A 19,481-nucleotide genomic window follows, 5' to 3' on the forward strand; every position below is an offset into this window, starting at 1 on the left:
AAGCCTCCTCTCGCTGGTCGCCGGCGGGCGGAGCGGCCGCTCTGCCAGCGCAGCGTCGTCTCGCTGCTCCCGGGCTGGCGGCGGTGGCGGAGGCCCACGTGGCCTCGCAGCCCCCATGTTCGAGGAGCCCGAGTGGGCCGACGAGCCCCCGGCCCCGGCCGCCCGCCCGCTCCCGACCCCACGCGCCAGTGTCGGGCGGGCGCCGCGCATCAAGGTGAGTGTTTGCCCCGAGCGTGGGCGCGATACCCCCCGCTGTGCGGTGGGCGCCGGGCTTCCCGTGAGCCGCGCGTCCGCGTGTCCGCGTGTCCTCCCCCTCCCCGCCCCCCGGGGTCTGCGTGACGCCCTCCCTGGGTCGCGGGCCCGGTCTGAGGCTCGTGGGAACCCCGTGATTGCGTCGTGGCCGCTGTGTTCGCCTGACGCTCCATCTCCTGTCGCGGGCCCCAGGGTTCTTGGGACCCGGTGTCAGCGTGTCCTAACCCTCCCCCTCATCGTGGGCCCAGATTCGCTGAGCCCTAGTGTCCGTGCGACCTTCCCCCGCTGCGTGTGCCTGTGTTCGAGAGCCCCGGAGGGCTCGGTGGTGTCGGGCCGGAGGAGGGCAGAGCGGGTTCCCCCGGGACTGCTTGCTCTGGCTCATTCCCGTCTGATGCCTGCCGGGTTGTGTCCTAGCGCCGGGGAGGCGGGGGGCGAGGCGGCGGGCGCAGGCGGGGGGCGCAGACGGGGGTAAGGCCTTTTCACCTCCGAGTTTGGTCCTTGTTGTCCGTCTCTCTCTTTTACTTTCACAGTTTTATTTAAAATTTTGAGTTCCAGATTCTATCTGCACCCCCCCACCCCCGCTGAGACTGTGAGCAGTCAGATGTGGGTTATGTGTGTGCATTTATGCACAACATGTCCATGTTAGGCATTCTGTGCAAGACTAGAATAAAAGAAAACGAAAAGTAGCGTGCTCACTGTTGCAGCTGTATCAGTTCTTTCTCAGGAGGTGCGTAGTATACTTCGGGGTTGTTTTGTATTGTAGCGTTGTATTGCTGAGAAGAGTTAAGATGTTTACAATCTTGATCGATCAGTATTGCTCTTACTGTGTATGATATTCTCCCAGTTCTATTCACTTCACTCTGCGTCCGTTCATGCAAGTCTTTCCAGGTTTTTCTGAAATCATCCTGCTTGATATTTCTTATAGCTCCATAATATTTCATTATTCATTACAATCATATACCAAGTTTGTTTAGCCATTCCCCAATTTATGGACATCCCTTCTATTTCCAAATCTTAGCCAACACAAAAGAGCTGCTATAAATATTTTTGTACAATAGGTTCTTTTCCCTTTTTTTGGATGTCTTTGGGATATAGACCTAGCAATGGTATTTCTGGATCAAAAGGATATGCACAGTTTTATAGCCCTTTGGACATAGTTCCAAATTGCTCTCCAGAATGGTTGGATCAGTTCACAACTCCACCAGCAGTGCATTAGTGTCCCAGTTTTCACACATCCCGTCCAACATCTAACACTTTCCCGTTTTGTCATATTGGCCAATCTGAAAGGTATGAGGTGGTACCTCAGCGTTGCTTCATTTACATTAATCAGTAGTGGTTTAGAACATTTTTTCATGTAACTAGATAGCTTTGATTTCTTTATCTGAAAACTGCCTGTTCATATCCTTTGACCATTTATCAATTGGGGAATTTGACTCAGTTCTCCACTTATTTGAGAAATGAGGCCCTTATCAGGGATGCTTGTTGCAAAAATGTTGTCCATCTCTTAACTTAGAAATTAAGTGTTGGTGGAAGTTCCCTGATGTCCTAGGTAGGAAGGACCACTGGGAATGTGGGTATGAAAGATAACTTCTGCCTGAAATTGACATTTTGCTGGAAGGAGGAAGGGAGGTGTTGTGAGTAGATGGGGAAGAAGATGAAAAGGAGGAAGGCATCCTAGAGGAGGTAACAACTGAGCTTAAGTCTTAAGGTTAAGAGAAGGAAGGTTCACAAGAGTCCAAGGAGAGGAAAGATCGAATTCCTGCTGGGGGAGAGGCAGGGAGAGCCTGTGCTAATGTTAATTCACTGAAGCTGAAGACAAGACATGTAAGACCAGTGAAAAAGTAGTATATGTGAAATGGGCTGAAACAAGGCTGTTAAGATTAGTTGGAGTCAGATTGTTCGTAACTTTAAATGCCATGCTGAGGAGTTTGAATTTTATTCTAGAGGCAGAGAACCCTTGAAGATTTTTGATCAGCAGAGTAAAAAACAGAAAATATTTTGTCACCTGTATGAAAATTAATGAGAAAAAAACAGACTGGATGCATAGTTATGAGGTTTTATAGTAGTACAAGGGAGCCATGATGACCTGAATTAGGAGGTAACCCTGAGAGCAGAGGTGACAACTATAGTCATGGGGCGTGATGAGATCACCTGAGGAGACAGAATAGAGAGAAGAAAGAAGTGGACCCAGGACCAAAGGTGACAGTTATGGCCATGGGGCTAGTGAGGTCAACTAGGGACAAAGTGTAGGAGACAGATTTTGGGGGGCATTCACAATTAGGAGGTACAACATGGATCTGGGGTCTCAGAAGAATGAGTGATCAGATAAATAAGAGGAGATTAATGAATACTATCCAGAAAAAGTGGGAGACATGACTAGGGGAAGTTTGAGGTTAAGGAAGATTAGAAAAGGCAACTATGAACTTTGGGAGAGCTTTTTCAGGACTGCTGAAAGTACTGTGGGGATTACCAGAATAGGAAGGTGTAAGGAAGTGGAAACAGTGAATGTCGACTCTTCTTTCTAGCAGTCTAACAGTGATGGTGAAGAAATATATTAATTTTAAACCAATGTTTCATTTTAAAGTTGGGAGGAGACCTGACCAAATTTGCAGCCTCAGGGAAAGGACCCAGTAAAGAGGGGGAAATTGAAGAGTCCCAAAGGCACAAGCAGAGGGATTGCGCTTTGGAGGGAAGAAATTGAAGGAGTTCATGACTTATGAATTCAGTTATACTAAAATAGGAATCAAGGTGGTATACCGAGAGAGTGGAAATTAAGGAGCCTGAAAAGGTAGGGAGCAGGCACTGTGGACGGTATGACAGAAGAGCCAATCAGGAAAAGAAACTGGCTTCATGATGTCATTGTTATGGGGAACTCTTCAGGGAAGAAACTCCCTTAACCTATGCATTTCGGTATCGTCTTAGATACCAGTAGTCTTAGAGAGTTTCCTAGAGCATCGAGAGATTAGAACTTGACCAGTGTCATACCACCAGCATGTCAGAGGAAGGACTCAAACCTAGGTCTTTTCTGGCATTGATGCCTGCTGCCTCTCACAAATAGAAGTACTGCCAGGCTCCTGGGTGAGATAGCATGAATTTGTAATGGCTTCAGTGGCTTTCTCCACCATTATTTGACATCTCAGGAATAGAAGGGCAGAACCCAGAACTCCACAGCTGGCAAAATTGTATCAGGACCCAAGAAAAGTCAAAAATTAATGCTAGATGATTACAAAAATGGGGGAAGGCTTCCTTGAGGAGGATGCAAGTACCTGAACTTGGCTTTGAAAGATGACTAGGACACCAGCAGGTAACTGTGGGTTCAGCAGGATAGTTGTGGGCTAAGGGAGGAGCATGAGCCTGGGACATGTACAGAACATATGACTGGGTGGAACGTAGTAATCATCATTTGCCTGTCTGCTTTTCTTCCACAGCCCCTGGCCAGCATTTCTTATCCTCATTTTACAGATGAGGAAATGAACTTAAAAGGGAACGCCTCCTGGTGTTTGAGGCTAAAGCACCTGGGTTTGAATCTCAGCTTTGGAATTCTCTGCCTGTATAAAACCTGAGCCAGGTAGCATGCCCTCAGTGGGCCTCACTATGCTCTTCTAAAAACTAAGGAAGTCGGACTAAGGGTATGGTTTCAGATCCTCTCTCTGTCTTTATTACATTTGTGATCTCAGGCGGGTCAGTAAGCCTCTCCAGGTCTCATTTTCCCCATCTTTAAATTCAGAGGATGAGTCATCTATGACCTGAGGTCTCTTTCTTGGTGCTAAGGCCACTATCCTATGATTAGATGATCTCCAATGAGCTTTCTAGCTCCTTGAGCCGTGATTCTGTTGCCTGAGTCAGGGAAGAAGAAGGACTCTTCCCTTCATGTGTCAGAACCACACTCTGATGTGTGAAAGACTCCAGCCTTTCTTTTTTCTTTTGTTATTAAGAATTTAACAAACACAACCATTTTAAAAGACAGTGAAGAATGTATATGAAATTGTAAACTTACAGTTTAAAAACTTAGTTTTTTAAATGTTATATATTATATTTTTTTTAATGTTTCATTGATTCCAAGCCTATCTCTCCAGACTACTTTCATGTTATTTCCCCTCATACACTGTACATTCTGGCCAAACTGACCTACTTCCCATTAGTTATGCCTAGCATTCCACCTCCCACCTTTGTACAGGCTTTGCATAGACTTGTCCTTGTGTCTGGAATATTTTTCCTCCTCACCTCTATCTTTTAGAAGCTCAGCTCAAGGGCCAGCTCCTACTTAAAGCTTTTCTTGATCCACCTTCCTCTGCCCCCCATTGTTAGTGCTTCCTCTTAAAAGATAACTGTGTGTTTGCTTTGTATATACTTACCTTACTATCCCCACCTTGTCCCTCTCTTCAGTAGGATAACCTTATTGATGGCAGGCAGTCATTTGACTTTTGTCTTTGTGTCACTCTTGATGACCACAGAGCACGGTACCTAGTAAGAGTCTAATAAATACTTCTTGTCAGACTGAGTCAACAAGTACAGTCACTGGTCCCTGGGGCTCTGTTTTTTCTCAGTGGAAGTAGGAATTGACTTAGGCACACAGAGCTGGGTACAGGGGACAGAGGCCCCTTTAGGGAAGCCCATTTCCTTCTGTCTCTTAACTCTTCATCCTTCCCCAGGGCCTCAGCCTTCAACGTCTCCGAGCTACATTAAAGGCACTACAGGCTGAGGCGCTGCCACGCCAACTCCCTAACCAAGGGGACAATGAGTCCAACTCAGATTCTGACTCTGGGGAGGAGAGAAGAAAAAGAAGGAAGAAGGCCCCCAAAGAGGCTCCACTCCTGGAAGAAAACTCAAAGCTACCAATCCAAGGAGTAAAAACTAAGAAGGAAGAGAGCAAAGGTACGGGGGGGAAGGGAAGGGGTGGGAATTTCCCAGTTAGTCATATTTGTTCTTTCCTTTTCATTTCAAATAGTAACAGTGGTACTGTAATGAATCTGGGGTCTCCTCCGTATTTGTACTTCCTCCAGTGGTACAGATTGTAACCCATCCATACATTTTTATCCTTTGTGATGCAGATGTATGCCTTCTCATCAGTCTTTCATAGAGGGTCCACTCAGTACACTGGAGGTGTTTCTCTAAAGTTCACCTTAAGTGGCATTAAGTGGAGTATGACTTCAGGGAATAAGGGAGTTATCCTCTCTCTGTCCTCTGCCCTACTCAGGCTTCATCTTGAGTATTATTTTCAAGTCTGGGCACCATAATTTAAAAAAGATATTGATGAGGTTGAAGACAGAGGCACCCAGGAGAGTAAAGAGCCTTGAGTCCATACCAGATGAGAATAAGTTTGAAGGAAATTTATCCTGGAGAAAAACCCAGAATGTCATGTAGTCTTCAGAGTGGTTCGATTTGTCCTGTTTGGTCCCAAAAAAAGAACTAGGGTTGGTGCATGGAAATTGTTAAGAAGCAAATTTAGGTTTGATATTAGAAAAGAAAAACTTCCTAATGCTCAGAACTGTACAAAAATAGAGTAAATTTCTTCTCTCCTCTCTGGAAGAACCTCATTCTGCCTCAGCAGAGACCTTCCCACAGAGGCTAGATGACTTACAAGGGAATTCTTTTTATAGATCAGGATTTTCTGTCCAGTTTCATGGAATCCCAGAAATCTATCCCTGTGCCCATCCTGTTCCCCTCCTCAGTATCCTCCATGATGGCAGGCAGTCATTTGACTTCTCTTTGTATCACTGTTGATGACCACAGGGCTCTGTACATAGTAGGCATCTAATAAATACTTCTTGTCAGACTGAATCAGCAAGTACAGTCCCTGGTCCCTGGGGTTCCTGCTTTTCCCGTAGGAATAGGGATAAATGTAGGCACATAGAGCTGGGTGCAGGGGACAGAGGCCCTCATTAGGGAACCCTGTTTCCTTCTGTCTCTTAACTCCATCGTTCCCCCAGAACCTCAGCCATCAGTGTCTCTGAGCTACATTACAGCAGCACTCAGGCTGTATTTCTCTTTTCCTTCACTATGGCTAAATGATCAGAGTGAACTAACTTTTTTTTTTTGATACCTTTTTTCCTGGATGTCTTTTATGCTACATTTTGTGCATGTCATTAATAATGCAGGGTAGGCTACTGAAATTTGCAGTGCTTCTCCCCATTTTGTTCTTAGCGGCAGTCAAAACTTTGATTCTTCAGAGATATGATCATAACAGCCATATAGCATCTCTAGGAAAATATTGGTATTCAAAAAGATAAACTGTAGAGTCCTAGAGCAGTGAGAGAACATTGAAATTACTGCATGCATGATTTACCAGTTGAAATTCAGCTTATTCTCTTCCTCTTATTAAATTCTGGGATCACCTAATATATGCATTTGCAATATCTAGTGCAGATTTTCTTATACACACCCATACATACTGATAGAACGGCTGCCCATCCACCTGCATGTCATAGTCTAGAGCAGAGGTGTCAAATTTGAACAGCAAAGCTCCCTCCTGTAGCCTGAACCAGATAAAAATGTAATTGGGAAATGTTTAACAAAATAAATTAAAATACAGCATAAGTCATGTTAATTTACGGTTTTCTAAGTCACTTTGTGGCCAGTAGGGATCCATTTCTAGTTGAGCTTGACCTTGATGTAAATAATACATCTTCATCCACTTGGTTTTTCCTATATGGATTGTTAGACTGATCTTTTTTTGAGTGCCTGTGAGTGTTATTAACATTAAAGAAGCTCTGTAGTATTATGAGCCTTGATGCAACAAGCTTTAGAAAAGGGATATATGGAAAATCTCACCATCGATTGGGAATTCCTCTTCAAATTGGTCTCAGTATGTGACATCCTCTATGACAATGTCAAACAACTTTGATGAGCACAAATCTCTTTATTTTATGTCTCATTTAACAGTGATCTCTTTGGTTTCATCTAAGAATTGTATGTGATCTTTTTTTAATAAATTAATTTTATTTTTTTTGTTAGATTTTAAGTTCTGAACTGTCTCCCTTTCTCCTTCCCGACTCTGTACTAGAGAAAGCCACCATTTGACACAAATATGTATGTGTGTGTATATGTATAGATATGTGTAAAACCTAACTATGCATAGTTCTATTTATCAGATTTTTCTCTGGGAATCAATAGCATCTTCCTTCACAGGTCCTTTGTAGTTGATTTGAGTACTTATAATATGTAGAATAACTTAGTTGTTCACAGTTTTTTGAACAATATTGCTGTTACTGTATACAACACTCTCTTGATTCTGTGATCTTTTATTAAAAATAAAATTTTATTTTCTAACAGATCCTCCTCACCTACCTGTTTCCCTCCTCCAACTCCTACCTTACTGAAATTCCAAGGAAAAGAAAACCTCTTGTTTCAAACACATATAATCAAACAAAATCAGTTCCCTCCCTGTCATGTCAAAAAAAAAATATGTCTCAGTCTGCACTTTTAAGTCCATCGCCTTTCAGAGTTTGAGCAGCGTGTTTGATCATGAGTCCTTTGGTATTTGGTCACTGTGTTGATCAGAGTTCCCAAGTCTTTCAAAGTCATTTTTCTGTACAATGTCGTTGTTGCATAAATTGTTCTCCTAATTCTCCTCAACTTACTCTTTTATCATTTGTCTTCCCAGATTTCTTTGAAATCCTCCCTTCATCATTTCTTAGAGCTCAGTGGTATTCCCTCACATTCATATAACAGAACTTACTCAGTCATTCCCCAGTTCTGATGGGTACACCCTTTGGTGTGGGTGCCACCACAAAAAGAGCTGCTATAAATATTTTTTAACTTATTCGTCTTTTCTCTCTTTGATTTCTTGAGAGTATAGACAGTGATGGGATTGCTGGGTCAGGGGTATGCACAGTTTAATAACTTTTTGGCAGTAGTTCTAAATTGCTTTCCACATACCTGAACCAGTTCACAGCCCCACCAACAGTGCATTAATTTCCCACAGTCCCTCCAGCATTTGCCATTTTCCTTTTTTGTTATCTATGCCATTCTGATGTGAGATAGAATCTGAGTTCTCATTCCTCTATTTATTGGCAATTTAGAGCATTTTAAAAAATGACTATTGATAACTTATATTTTTTCCTTCTGAAAACTGCCTGTTCATAGCCTTTGAAACTTTATCAATTCAAGGATGGCTTGTGGAACTATGTATGATTTTAACATGTATTGAAGGCACCCTGTTTTACAGAAGACTTTAAGGCTACTTTTTGCTCTGCTGAGTAAAAATGCTTTTGTATAATCAACAAACAGTGAGATCTTACATTTTTGCATTTTCTATTCATTTCAGTCATATATGTTACTTAATGTATTATTCCATAGAGAAGTAAGGCAGGGTAGAAAGAATGCTGCACTTAGAACCAGGGGACCTGAGTTCAAGTTCCAGATCTCCCATTCACTGCCGTTGTGGCCTAAGGCAAGTCATTAACGTCCTCAGTTTCCTGTCTGTAAAGTGAGGGAGTTGGACTACGGCCTTCCAGCTGCAGCTGGGATCTGTTCTCATGTTCTCATCAAGAATATTCAGATCTTTCTCATAACTTTTTTTTACAAAAGATGAGAAAGTTTCCATATTGGTTTCATTTATCTTTTCAGTTTCTTCTAATTTCCCACATCTTTTCCTTTTATTCTTTTACTCAGCTATAATTCTCATATTAATTTCTGTCTCATTTTTGAGCAGTCTAAATGTTTGTAATCATAATATTACTGCTTTCTTCTCCTTTGTAGTATTTATTCATCTTATTGGAAACTCTTGGTTATTCATTTTTTTCATTTTCTGATTGGTTTTTCTCTGAGGTTTTCTTTTCCCCTCTATTTTTGTTTTTGCTGTTCTGTTTTATTTGCATATTTATTGTTTTGACAAAGTGGGAAATATGCTGGAATTGGTCAAAACCACTTATTTGACCATCTCTGGAAGTCTGATACTTTTTTTTTTAAGGTTCGTTGAGTGTATCTGGTATATCTTTATTTATCTCTTTAGACAGCGTCCTTTGTACCTTTTTATTAGAATTCTTTGTGTTGGTATTTTATTCTTGTAGTTTCCTACTCCTTCAGGGTTGCCTTCTATATAAAATCTGAAGTCATAAGATCCATCACATCCTCTCTCTGAACTCTGAAACTTGCTCACCTCACATGTCCAACTTTCAGTATTTTTAAGTAGGAGGGGTTACTTTGCCAAGGGTTTTATTTCTACTTTAGCAGGCAGTTCCTGCTTTTTGGTAAGATCATGTCCAGAGTAGCTATTTTACTCATCACTTTCTACAATTCCAAGGATGAAATTAGCAGCTCAACAAATCCATCCGTCAATCAATCAGTAAATATTTAAGTGGATGTTATGTGCCAGGTACTGTGGTAGGCTTTGGTGACACTGGGACAAAAAGGAAACTGTTGCAGAAAGAAATCTTACTTAGTTACAGTTTAGAATTCAGGTCAGTAAAAGGATTTATTACTTACATTGTTACGAACTGAAGCAGAGAGTTGCATATAGAAAAGGAAGGTTCTGTGGAGCAAGTGGGTTTTAAATAGGAGCTAGTGTCCACCTAGTCATGCTGGGTTCACAACTGGTCATTCTCTGGTTTGCGGGGCAGTGTGTTATGTTTCAGGAAAGGGAATAGAGAATTCTTAGTCTTCTAGTCTGTGGTTGGCTTGGGGTTGGAGCAGGGGGGAAGTCCAGGACAGAGTATACTCATCTTTTGGTTGTCATTGCACTAGAACTGGGTAAAAGAAGGTAAAAGTTAGGCATTAGGCCTGCCTGTCCATTTACACTTGACATAGAGGCTTATTCTAAAATGGAATTACTCCTATCAAAAAAGGGAAAGCACAGTGTCCTTCTCTCCCTGCTACCATGAGTTCCTGCCCTCAAGAATCTTATATTCTTTGTGTCAGCTACTCTGTTTCCGTGTATGTCCAGACAGATAAAACTCCTCATTACGGTTCTATTATCCAGCTCTGCAATGCCCTGTCATGTCCCCTATCATACTACTTTGCTGGGCTTGTGGTCTCTTCTCAGACTGGTCATCTGTTTGCTCCATTTGGCTGTTCAGTCTGTGGCATTCACCAACCACAGTCTCTTTCCTGGGGCTCCATGTGTCAGTTCTCACAAAGATTACACAGCATGCCTTCTGCTTTTTTCAGAACTCTATACAAATAAATATCTTCCTGATGTTTTCCTACCCATTCTGTTCCTTTTGATCTCCTTCCAAGCACCAGTTATATCCCAGCAAGTCTTCGTGGGACTTTTGAAGTACTTTTTACTTTCCTGAGTTACAAGCTTCATTTTCCTTGTTTATAAACCCTACTTCTGGTATCAGTGCATATGTCTCTGAGCCCAGGAGGCTTACATCTATTCTTCTTTTTCATTATTGCTTCCTTTGAATTCTTCAGCCTCTCCACTGATATTTTTCTTTAGTTCTGTTATACTTGATGCCTTCTGTGAGATTTAGTTGAGCTGTTCTCTCTATACTGTTTCCTTCTTCTGCTAGCCTTCCCCTTGGAAGGCTGGACTTTGACTCCTCATTCTTGGGAACAACCCACCTCTGAGCTGGAGAATGGCTGGGGGAGACCTTACAGGCCTTTAGGCTGTATCTACCAACAGAAAGTCCTTTTACTCCCTTCAGGCTCTGGATCACCAAAGAATGCTGTCCCTGTGCTCTGCCAGAATGAGCCAGGCCTCCGGAAGACCACTCTGGGCCCAGTGGAAGATGGGAATAATGCAGAGCCAAGGCTAAGCCGGAAACAATGGAGAAACCGTCAGAAAAACAAACGGAAACAGAAGAATAAATTTCTGCCTCCAAAATCACCAAGTGTTACAGCCCCCAAGGAGGAGATCGCCCCTGGGCTGATGGAGGGGGTCGCTGAGGAGCCAGGGGCATCTCTGGACCGAGGCGGGGTTCTTCGGGCAAAGATGAAGCAGCGGCTTGAGGGAGCGAAGTTCCGCTTCCTCAATGAGCAGCTTTACTCTGTGACCAGCAGTGCTGCAAGCCACATCTTCCAGGAAGACCCTGAGGCCTTTGAGCTCTATCATCGAGGCTTTCAGAACCAAATAAAGCGATGGCCCTTGAAGCCTGTGGACCGAATTGTGAAGGACTTGAAACAGCGGTGAGCAAGGGAGGGGTAGGACCCCTTAAGAGGCAAAGAAGGATAGCTCAGATGGGGGAGAAATGTTTGAGAGAGGTGGTAGGGGGCTTATGGTAGGTGAAGAGGACAGAGGGCATGACAGTTGAGGGGGTGGCAAGTAACTGGTATGTTGTGGGATGTAATAGGAGAATGTTGTGGGGATGTTAAGGAAGACTCAGCCTTATAACATGGCTGATTACAGGGGATCATGTAAGTTGGGGACATGGCCCAGGAGCACTTAAGCCCCAGATGCCTAGAACTGATACTCAGGCCTCTGACTGTTGCTTCTTTGCCTTTGTAGGCCAGCATCCCTGGTTGTGGCAGATTTTGGTTGTGGGGACTGTCGCCTTGCCTCTAGTGTCAGGAACACTGTTCACTGCTTCGACCTGGCTGCACTTGACCCCCGTGTTACAGTCTGTGACATGGCCCAGGTGAAATCCCAATTCTCTGTGACTCTTTACTTCTCAAATTCTAATAGAAAATATTTCCTCCCCCCAAAACCCTCACCTGTCTCTGGAAACCATTGCTTTCTCATAAATTTCTTCAACCTTATATAAGGTGTCACTTTCTCGCATCAGCCCTCACTGCTTCCTATAAACCTTCACCTCCTTATGTCAGACCTACCCTCCAACGGGAACATCACATAAGGCTTTGTTTAGCCCAAGAATCTCTGATCTTTCCTACATAATCCCTCATTTCACCTATGAAGGCTTTACCTACCCCTGGAAATCTTCAGTTTCCTCCTTAAGCCTTCAGGTTTCCCTGGGAACCTTTACTTTCATGTATAAGCAATCATCTCTTGGGTGCCCACATTTCTTTTCTTGAGGGATTCATGTTTCTGCTTGAGGTGATAGGACCTAGGTTTCATAATTTCCCTTTCCTCCCCTCACCTAGGTGCCACTGAAGGATGAGTCTGTGGACATCGCTGTTTTCTGCCTTTCTCTGATGGGAACAAACCTGAGTGACTTCCTGAAGGAGGCAAACCGAGTGCTGAAACCAGGGTATGCAATCAGACCTCTGGGAGCTGGGGATGTGTGTGCAGAATTTGTCCCACTTACTCTGCCACTCCCCCTACTCCATCCCTTCTAGCCTTTTAGACTCTGTCACAAGTCCCCCAGTCACACACCATTGTAGCGTCTAGTTCTACCTATACCTAAGGAGGCCTCTCCTCTTTACCATTACTTACAAAGCACTGTTTAGCTTCCTTTTGAATCAGGCAGCCCTTTACATGTTTAGAAAACTCTTCATTCCATAAAGGAAGTCGAATCTTTGGCTGTTCAGCTTTCACTTAGTGCTTCTAGGATGTCCTTGGGGCCAGGTAAAGCAAGTCTGATCTCTCTTCCCTATGACAGTCCTGCTGACATTTGAAGACAAGCATCATGTTCTTCTCTAGGCTAAACATTTCTAATTCCTTCTGCTGATTCACATACGATGTTATTTCTAGTCCCCTCACCAGCGTGGTCTCTCTAATCATCCCTCTTCTGGACATACATCAGCTTGTTCAGTGTCCTTCCTAAATTGTGTCACTAAGAAATGAACACAGTATGAAGGTTATCTGATTAGGGCCTGTTTGGACAATACATAGATTAGATAGATTATTGTAGCATAGATTTAGAGTTAAGAAGGATTGTAGAGATGATCAAATTCAACCTTTTTTTTTTTTTTTTTAACAGATAAGAGAATACTATGCTTTTCTTAATGCAGCCTACAATCACATTAGCTTTCCTACCTGCCATGTTACAGTGTTGACTCATATTGAATTGGTAGTCCATCCACTAAAACACCAAGGTCTTTTTCCTATGATTTCTTGTCTATAACTCACCAGTCCTATACTTATATAGTGAGATTTTTAAGTTAAAATGTATTATTTTACATTTATCCCTCTTAAATTTCATCTTACTAGGTTCAGACCATTTTTCTAACTGACAGCGTTCTCTTTGGATTTTAACTTCAGTGATTCAGTGTGTTGGCTGTCTCTACTTATTTCATGTAATGTAAACCTGATCAGTGTGCTACCCATGCCTTTTATCTAAATCACTGACAAAGAATATTTGATAATGCTGAGCCAAAGGGCAGGTCCTTTGAGCATTTCACCTGAGAATTTCCCTTGTTCACATGGACCTTTTGGATTGTTCAAGCAGTTTGAAACCCACTGAACTGTGCTATTATCCAGTTTAAAGCTTTCCATTTTATCCATAAGATTATCATGAAAGAAAGAACTTGTTTAATCCTTGTGAATTGAGAAAGATGTGTCCAAGACTGGGTTGGATTCAGAACTTGGTAAATAACATAAGTTCCCTGAGTCTCAGTCTCTCTATTTGCAAAGTGAGGGAGTTTAGACTCTGATCTTTAAGGGTCTTTTCAACTCTGAAATCCTAAAGCTATGACTTGCCTTGATTAAGCTAGTAGCCCTGTCAAAAAGAAAAACAGAAAATGTAGTTAGTCTGACATGATTTGGGAAAGTAACATTGGGAGTTAGAAATAGAACAGACCTTAAAGATCAAGTGATCCAGTGCCCTCATTGTACAGTTGGGGAAACTGAGGTTTAGAAGGAGAAATGACTTGGCTAAGATCGTGTAGATTAGAAATCTGACTTCAAAGTCATTATTCGTTTCACTTCCCCTATCTGACTTACATATATTTCCATCATCCTAGTTATTCCAAGAAGTGTTCCTATTCCTTGGTCTTTCTCTTGTTCCCAGTATAGCTTAAAAAGCCATGTTGTCACACCTAACATTCATCACTAGCTTCAGCTCATACTAAACATTAGCACTCCAGAAATTTTTCTTATGGGATTATGCCCCTCAGGAATCTGCCTTTGTAATGAGGGAGGATGAAGTCCAGATGGCACAGTGAAAGGTCACAACTGTCAAACCTCCCCCTAAACTGTCCTACAAAATGACCACAGAAAACATCAAGTAGAATTTTGAGCAGGAAAGCTTCAAGAAAAAGTTATAGTGAGTCATTTTTCTAGCCCAGGGTAGCTTAAGAAGACAGAAAGAGAGGTCTGCAGACATTGGGGTAGGAACTGCCTGGTACAAAAAGTGCTGAAGAAAATAGCTCCATAAACATCAGAATTGGCCAGATGGTAAAAGAGTTACAAAACCTCACTGAAGAAGATAGCCCCTTAAAAATTAGAATTGGTCAAGTTGAAGCCAATGATTCCATGAGACATCAAAAAAACAGTAAAACAAAGTCAAAACAATGAAAAAATAGATGAAAATGTGAAATATCCTATAGGAATGTACCCTTGCTTTCAACTTGCATCTTTGCACATATTTTCTGAACCTGCATTGATTGTTGAACTATTCATCCACATTGGCCTTGGTAGGCAGTTTCCCATTTTCTTCATCATGGGAATCATTTGTGTTTGTGTGAACGGAATTCTGTTCTTCAGTATCTCCTGATGCTCTTGACTCAACTTTGCTTGTAGAGTCTCCAAGTCACTGGATCCACTGTATCCTTCAGTTCAGTTTACACCCAATTATGGCTTGGAAATCTACTTTCCCATTTCTAGGGTCTAAGGTAGAGTGGCCACTTCTCTTCAAGGTTCTTGTCAATAGTAGTCAATAATCAATAAACATTTAAGTGCGTGCTATGTGCTAGGCATCATGCTCAGCTCCAGGGACACATAAAAGAAGAAAGTTAATCCTTGCACTCAGGGAGCTTATAGTCTAATAGGGAAAGACAATATACAAAAGACAACTGAAAAGCTGGGAGGGGGGATGTGTTGGGGAAGCCAAAGAAGACCAGAATGAGTGCAGCCACAAGGGGTTGAGATGTCTGAGGAGACGAGATCATTTTTACTTAGGCAACCAGTTCTTCTTTGTTGATGAGAGTTGGATCCAAAATGGCAGTTCCCCTGGTTGTCTCTTTTTAAAGGATAAAAGTATTTGAGGAGATTGGAGAAGACTAAGTCCCCTTCCAGCTCTAAATTTATGATACTTAAGGTTTACCAATTTTTCAGCCTTTTTTTTGGTGGAGAAAAAGTTCTAGCAGATATTGAGATAGTTGAAATCCCCTGTCATTACTATATCATGTCTTTGTGCCAGGCCTGTCATCTCTTTGCCCAGGTAGCCCTATTTGTTCCTTTATTATTCTTCATCTAGATATTTTCTACCATGCTTCCCTGATCTAGTTTTTTGATTTGCTTATGTGAGTATATCTTAATATATATGCTCTTAATACACATGCACACACACACGCACACACACACGCACACGCACACATACACACTCTCTCTCTCTCTCATCTGCTTTGTTCATTTGAATATGTCTGCCCTGTCTAACTGTTATGATTTCTTCCTCCTTTCTTCTCTTTTCTTTCCCTACAGAGGCCTGTTAAAAGTGGCTGAGGTAGCCAGCCGATTTGTGGATATGAGGGGCTTCTTGGGAGCCTTAGCCCAGTTGGGTTTCAAGCTTGTCTCCAAGGTAACAAACGGATGCCCTCTTTCCCCTAGCTGTCCCCCGCAAATTCATGCAGACACACTGGTTAGACACTGCCGAGGGATTTTGGCCATGTCCATGTCCATCCTGAGCCTGTGTCCCATGGATTAGACAGACTGAGAATTTTTGGTTGAAAAAGTGTATGGAGGGATAATATTCACTGACTCCATTGTCCAACCCCTTGCAGAAATTTGGCAAGATATTGGCCCCTGAGAAGGTGGTAGCTAGGGAAGAGAGTCAGCCCCATATGGCAGTGATTGATTGTTGGCGACTCTTTCTGACCTTGGCCAGCTCCATTTCACCCCAGCAGCAGGGGGGGTGGTGAAGAGGACCATGGGAGAAGCTAATGCTTAGTTCTCTAGCTATGGTCCATCTCCTCTCCTTCCAGGATCTGACCAACAGCTACTTTTACCTGTTAAACTTCCACAAGATAGGACCTCCTAAGGCTCAGGGTCCCCTTCAAGGCCTGACTTTGAGGCCATGTCTGTACAAGCGCCGATGATCCAGTCTGGCTCCTTTTGGACTGAGCTACCACCACCACCCAGCCACGAGGGCCTTTTGACAGTGCCGGAGCTTGTGCATGGGAACGCTGGGTTTCAACGTGGACCAGGGCAGTAGGTGAGGACTCGCTGTGAAGATACAGAAGGACATTGGCAACAGAGGAGGGAGTTTTCAGAGGAAATCCATAGTCGTGAGTTCAAGCCCTGACTGGATCTCTGGCAACTGAAGACTGATCAACTTCCTCTCCTTGGACCTCCTTCTCCTCATCAATGAAATAAAAAACAGAGGCTGGGTGAGATCTGAGAGCCAGTCTGGCTGTACACTATAAGAGGGGAGGAAGGAGAGATGCATGCCAACCCTTATCCAGCTTTCCATATCTCATTGAAGAAATAAAGCTGTGGTGGAGTTAGACTCTGACTCTTTTTGTAGCCATTGTCCTACCCCCTTTCCTGATTTTCCGTGTGATCCATTATTTCAGTCTGTTACGAATTTCCCTAGAGTGAAGTAAGGACAGGAATAGACCTAGATGCCACTGCTAGTGTGAGATAAAAGGCCGCTTTGTGGGCTCAGCAGGCAGCAAGGACAGATAGGCCTTTGATCAGTGTGCCTGACCAGGACTCACTATAGCTGATCCAGAACCTGGAAACCAATTCTCAGCTGGTTCTTGGTCCAGGCGAGTGGTATGCTCACTGTCACATATCAGGATATTTTATTAATAGGAGAGGCCGAATCCAAGAATATTATAGATGCTTTAAAAAATGTTGATTTCTTTTGTTTTTATATTAGTCATTTCTGAATATATCCAACTCCCTAACATCTCTTCTAGCAAAGGAAAAAAAATTGAGTAGGTCACTAGTGCTTCAAACAACGTGCCAGCCTTTCCATCCTTGTTCCAAAAGGAAAAGGGCACATCTCTTCATCTCATTGTTTTCATATAAGAAATCAATAATATTACATTCATGTGCCACATGTTTTGTTGTTCCATCATTTTTCAGCCATGTCTGAATCTTTGTGACCCCATTCGGAGTTTTCTTGCAGAGATATTGGAATGGTTTGCTATTTCCTTCTCTCATCTTTTTTACATACGAGGAAACCAAGACATGGTTCACAGCTAGTAAGTATCTGAGGTCAGGTTTGAACTCAAGAAGAGAGGTCTTCCTAACTCCAGGCCCAGCACTCTATCCACTTACACCAGCTAACTGCCCAATTAGGGGCAATTATTCTGGCCTCAGACACTAGCTATGTGTCCCTGCACAAGTCACTTAACCCTGTTTGCCTTAATTTCCTTATCTGTAAAATGAGCTGGAGAAGGAAATAGCAAACCACTCTAGTATCTCTGCCAAGAAAACTCCAAATGGAGTCATACAGTCAGATAAAACTCAACAACAAGTACATTTTTTAGCTGTTACCTAATCACTGGATACAGGTAGCGAAGGGCTACAATGGATAGAGCACGGGGCCTACAGTCAGAAAGGTCTGAGTTCAAATCAGGCTTCAGATACTTCCTAGCTGTGTGACTCTGGACAAGTCACTTAACCCTATTTGCCTCAGTTTTCTCATCCATAAAATGAGCTAGAGAAGGAAATGGCAAAACACTCCAGTATCTTTGCCAAGAAAATCCCAAAAAGGGGTCATGAAGAGTCAAACATGACTGAAATGACTAAATAAGAGCCATCAGTGGGTTTCACTTTGGTTTCAGCATTTTGCTGTCACAGTAAGTACTGTTACGAATATTTTGGCATGTGTGGATCCTTTCTGTCTTTGACTTCCTTTCTACCTTCAGCATTATTTTCTAATATGGCTGAACCTGGTTATAACTACACTATCAGTAGTGTACCTGACTTCCTGCAGCCTCTCAGGGTTAACTTTACATCATTTGTTACCATGGCCAATTTACTGGGTCTGAGATAAAGCCTCAGGGCAGTTTTAATTCACATTTCTCTTATCAGTGGTGGCTTGGAGCATTCTATTATTTGGTAATAGAGTTGATTTTTGGGGGGTCCAAGTCACACAAAGTCAGCATTGCTTGTTCCGCAATGTTGTTCATGACTTAGTTTAAGGTTTCTTTCCCCTCTAGAGCCCCAGCCATTGCAGATTCTACTGCCCTTGTCCTGATGGTGCCAGCAGGAAGGTCCTTTGAGCCTGGTGTTTTCTCTTACTCAGCATAGAAGGGGTAGGTTAAGAGATGACTATGGGCTTCCTGTCTCTGCTGATATGATGTTCAGCCCAGGCCCAGTGGTTTTAAAGGAAGCTGTCAAAGAAAGGACTGCCACTTATGGCTTTGTCATGGCCCTGCAGCATCTTCACAAGGTCATGCCAAAGACAAGAGTTAGCACTCATTTGTGTCTTTCATGCACCCAGGAGAATCAGTCTCTTGAATAATTGGCTCTGATTGTGGTTCATTATCCACACTGATTGTGTTGACTCAGTCAACTAGGAATGCATTTGGAGTTTCTAGTGGTCTGAGGGGTTCACTGAGGAATGTTGGGGGTAGGAGAGAAGGGGCAGAGAGAAATGGATACCATGAAAAGAATGACAATGGTAGTTGCGGTGGCCTTGGGGAAGCAAGAAGGAAAGTGATATAGCTGTGCTGATCGCCCTTCTTTTAGTGCATTTTCCTCCTGTTTTCCTTCGTGAGTTTCCTGGCCCTTGGCTGGTTAGTTGACAGCAGCTCAATGGCTTGTCTCTTACTTTCCATGCCTGCTCTGGGAGATGGCTAGGGACAGGGTTCCCAGCTATATAGGCTCCCCTGGGGTTGAGGGAAGGCATTGTTAGCCTGGAAAAGGCTTCTAATAAATCTGCTACCATAGCTGTAACCATGGAACATTAGAAAGTATGAAAGCACAAATCTTGCAAAAACAAGATGTAAAGGAGTCATGGTATAGGTGATAGAATAAAACTGGGACTGTCAGCCTGCCACCAGATTAGCTTTCAGTCAGCAAATACCTATTATATACCAGGCACTGTACTAAGTGGTAGGAATACAAAAAAAAGGCAAAAAATAATCCCTACCCTTAGGGAGTTCAAAATCCAATGGGGATGAGGATGAGGAAAGTAATAATGTTTAAACAAGCTATATACAGGGTAAACAGGAAGTATTTAACAGGGAAACTAGAATTGTGGGACTGGAAAGGCTTTCTGTAGAAGATAGGATTTTAGTTGAGACTTAAAGGAATCCAGGGAAACCATTAGGCA

The 19,481-nt window shown here is 42.8% G+C and overlaps 1 protein-coding gene across 1 annotated transcript; it reads left to right on the forward strand.

Annotated features, from left to right (window-relative positions):
• Positions 1 to 7: 7 nt before the first annotated feature.
• On the forward strand, positions 8 to 16,697 carry RRP8 (ribosomal RNA processing 8). The gene is made up of 7 exons (XM_072610130.1): positions 8 to 214; positions 4,905 to 5,127; positions 10,842 to 11,322; positions 11,642 to 11,771; positions 12,235 to 12,341; positions 15,674 to 15,770; positions 16,174 to 16,697. Exons 1-7 carry the CDS (start codon positions 116 to 118, stop codon positions 16,285 to 16,287), a joined length of 1,251 nt encoding a protein of 416 aa, XP_072466231.1. The 5' UTR covers positions 8 to 115; the 3' UTR covers positions 16,288 to 16,697.
• Positions 16,698 to 19,481: the final 2,784 nt, after the last annotated feature.

This window comes from Notamacropus eugenii, chromosome 5 (assembly GCF_028372415.1).
Source record: "Notamacropus eugenii isolate mMacEug1 chromosome 5, mMacEug1.pri_v2, whole genome shotgun sequence".
NCBI classification, from domain to species: domain Eukaryota; kingdom Metazoa; phylum Chordata; class Mammalia; order Diprotodontia; family Macropodidae; genus Notamacropus; species Notamacropus eugenii.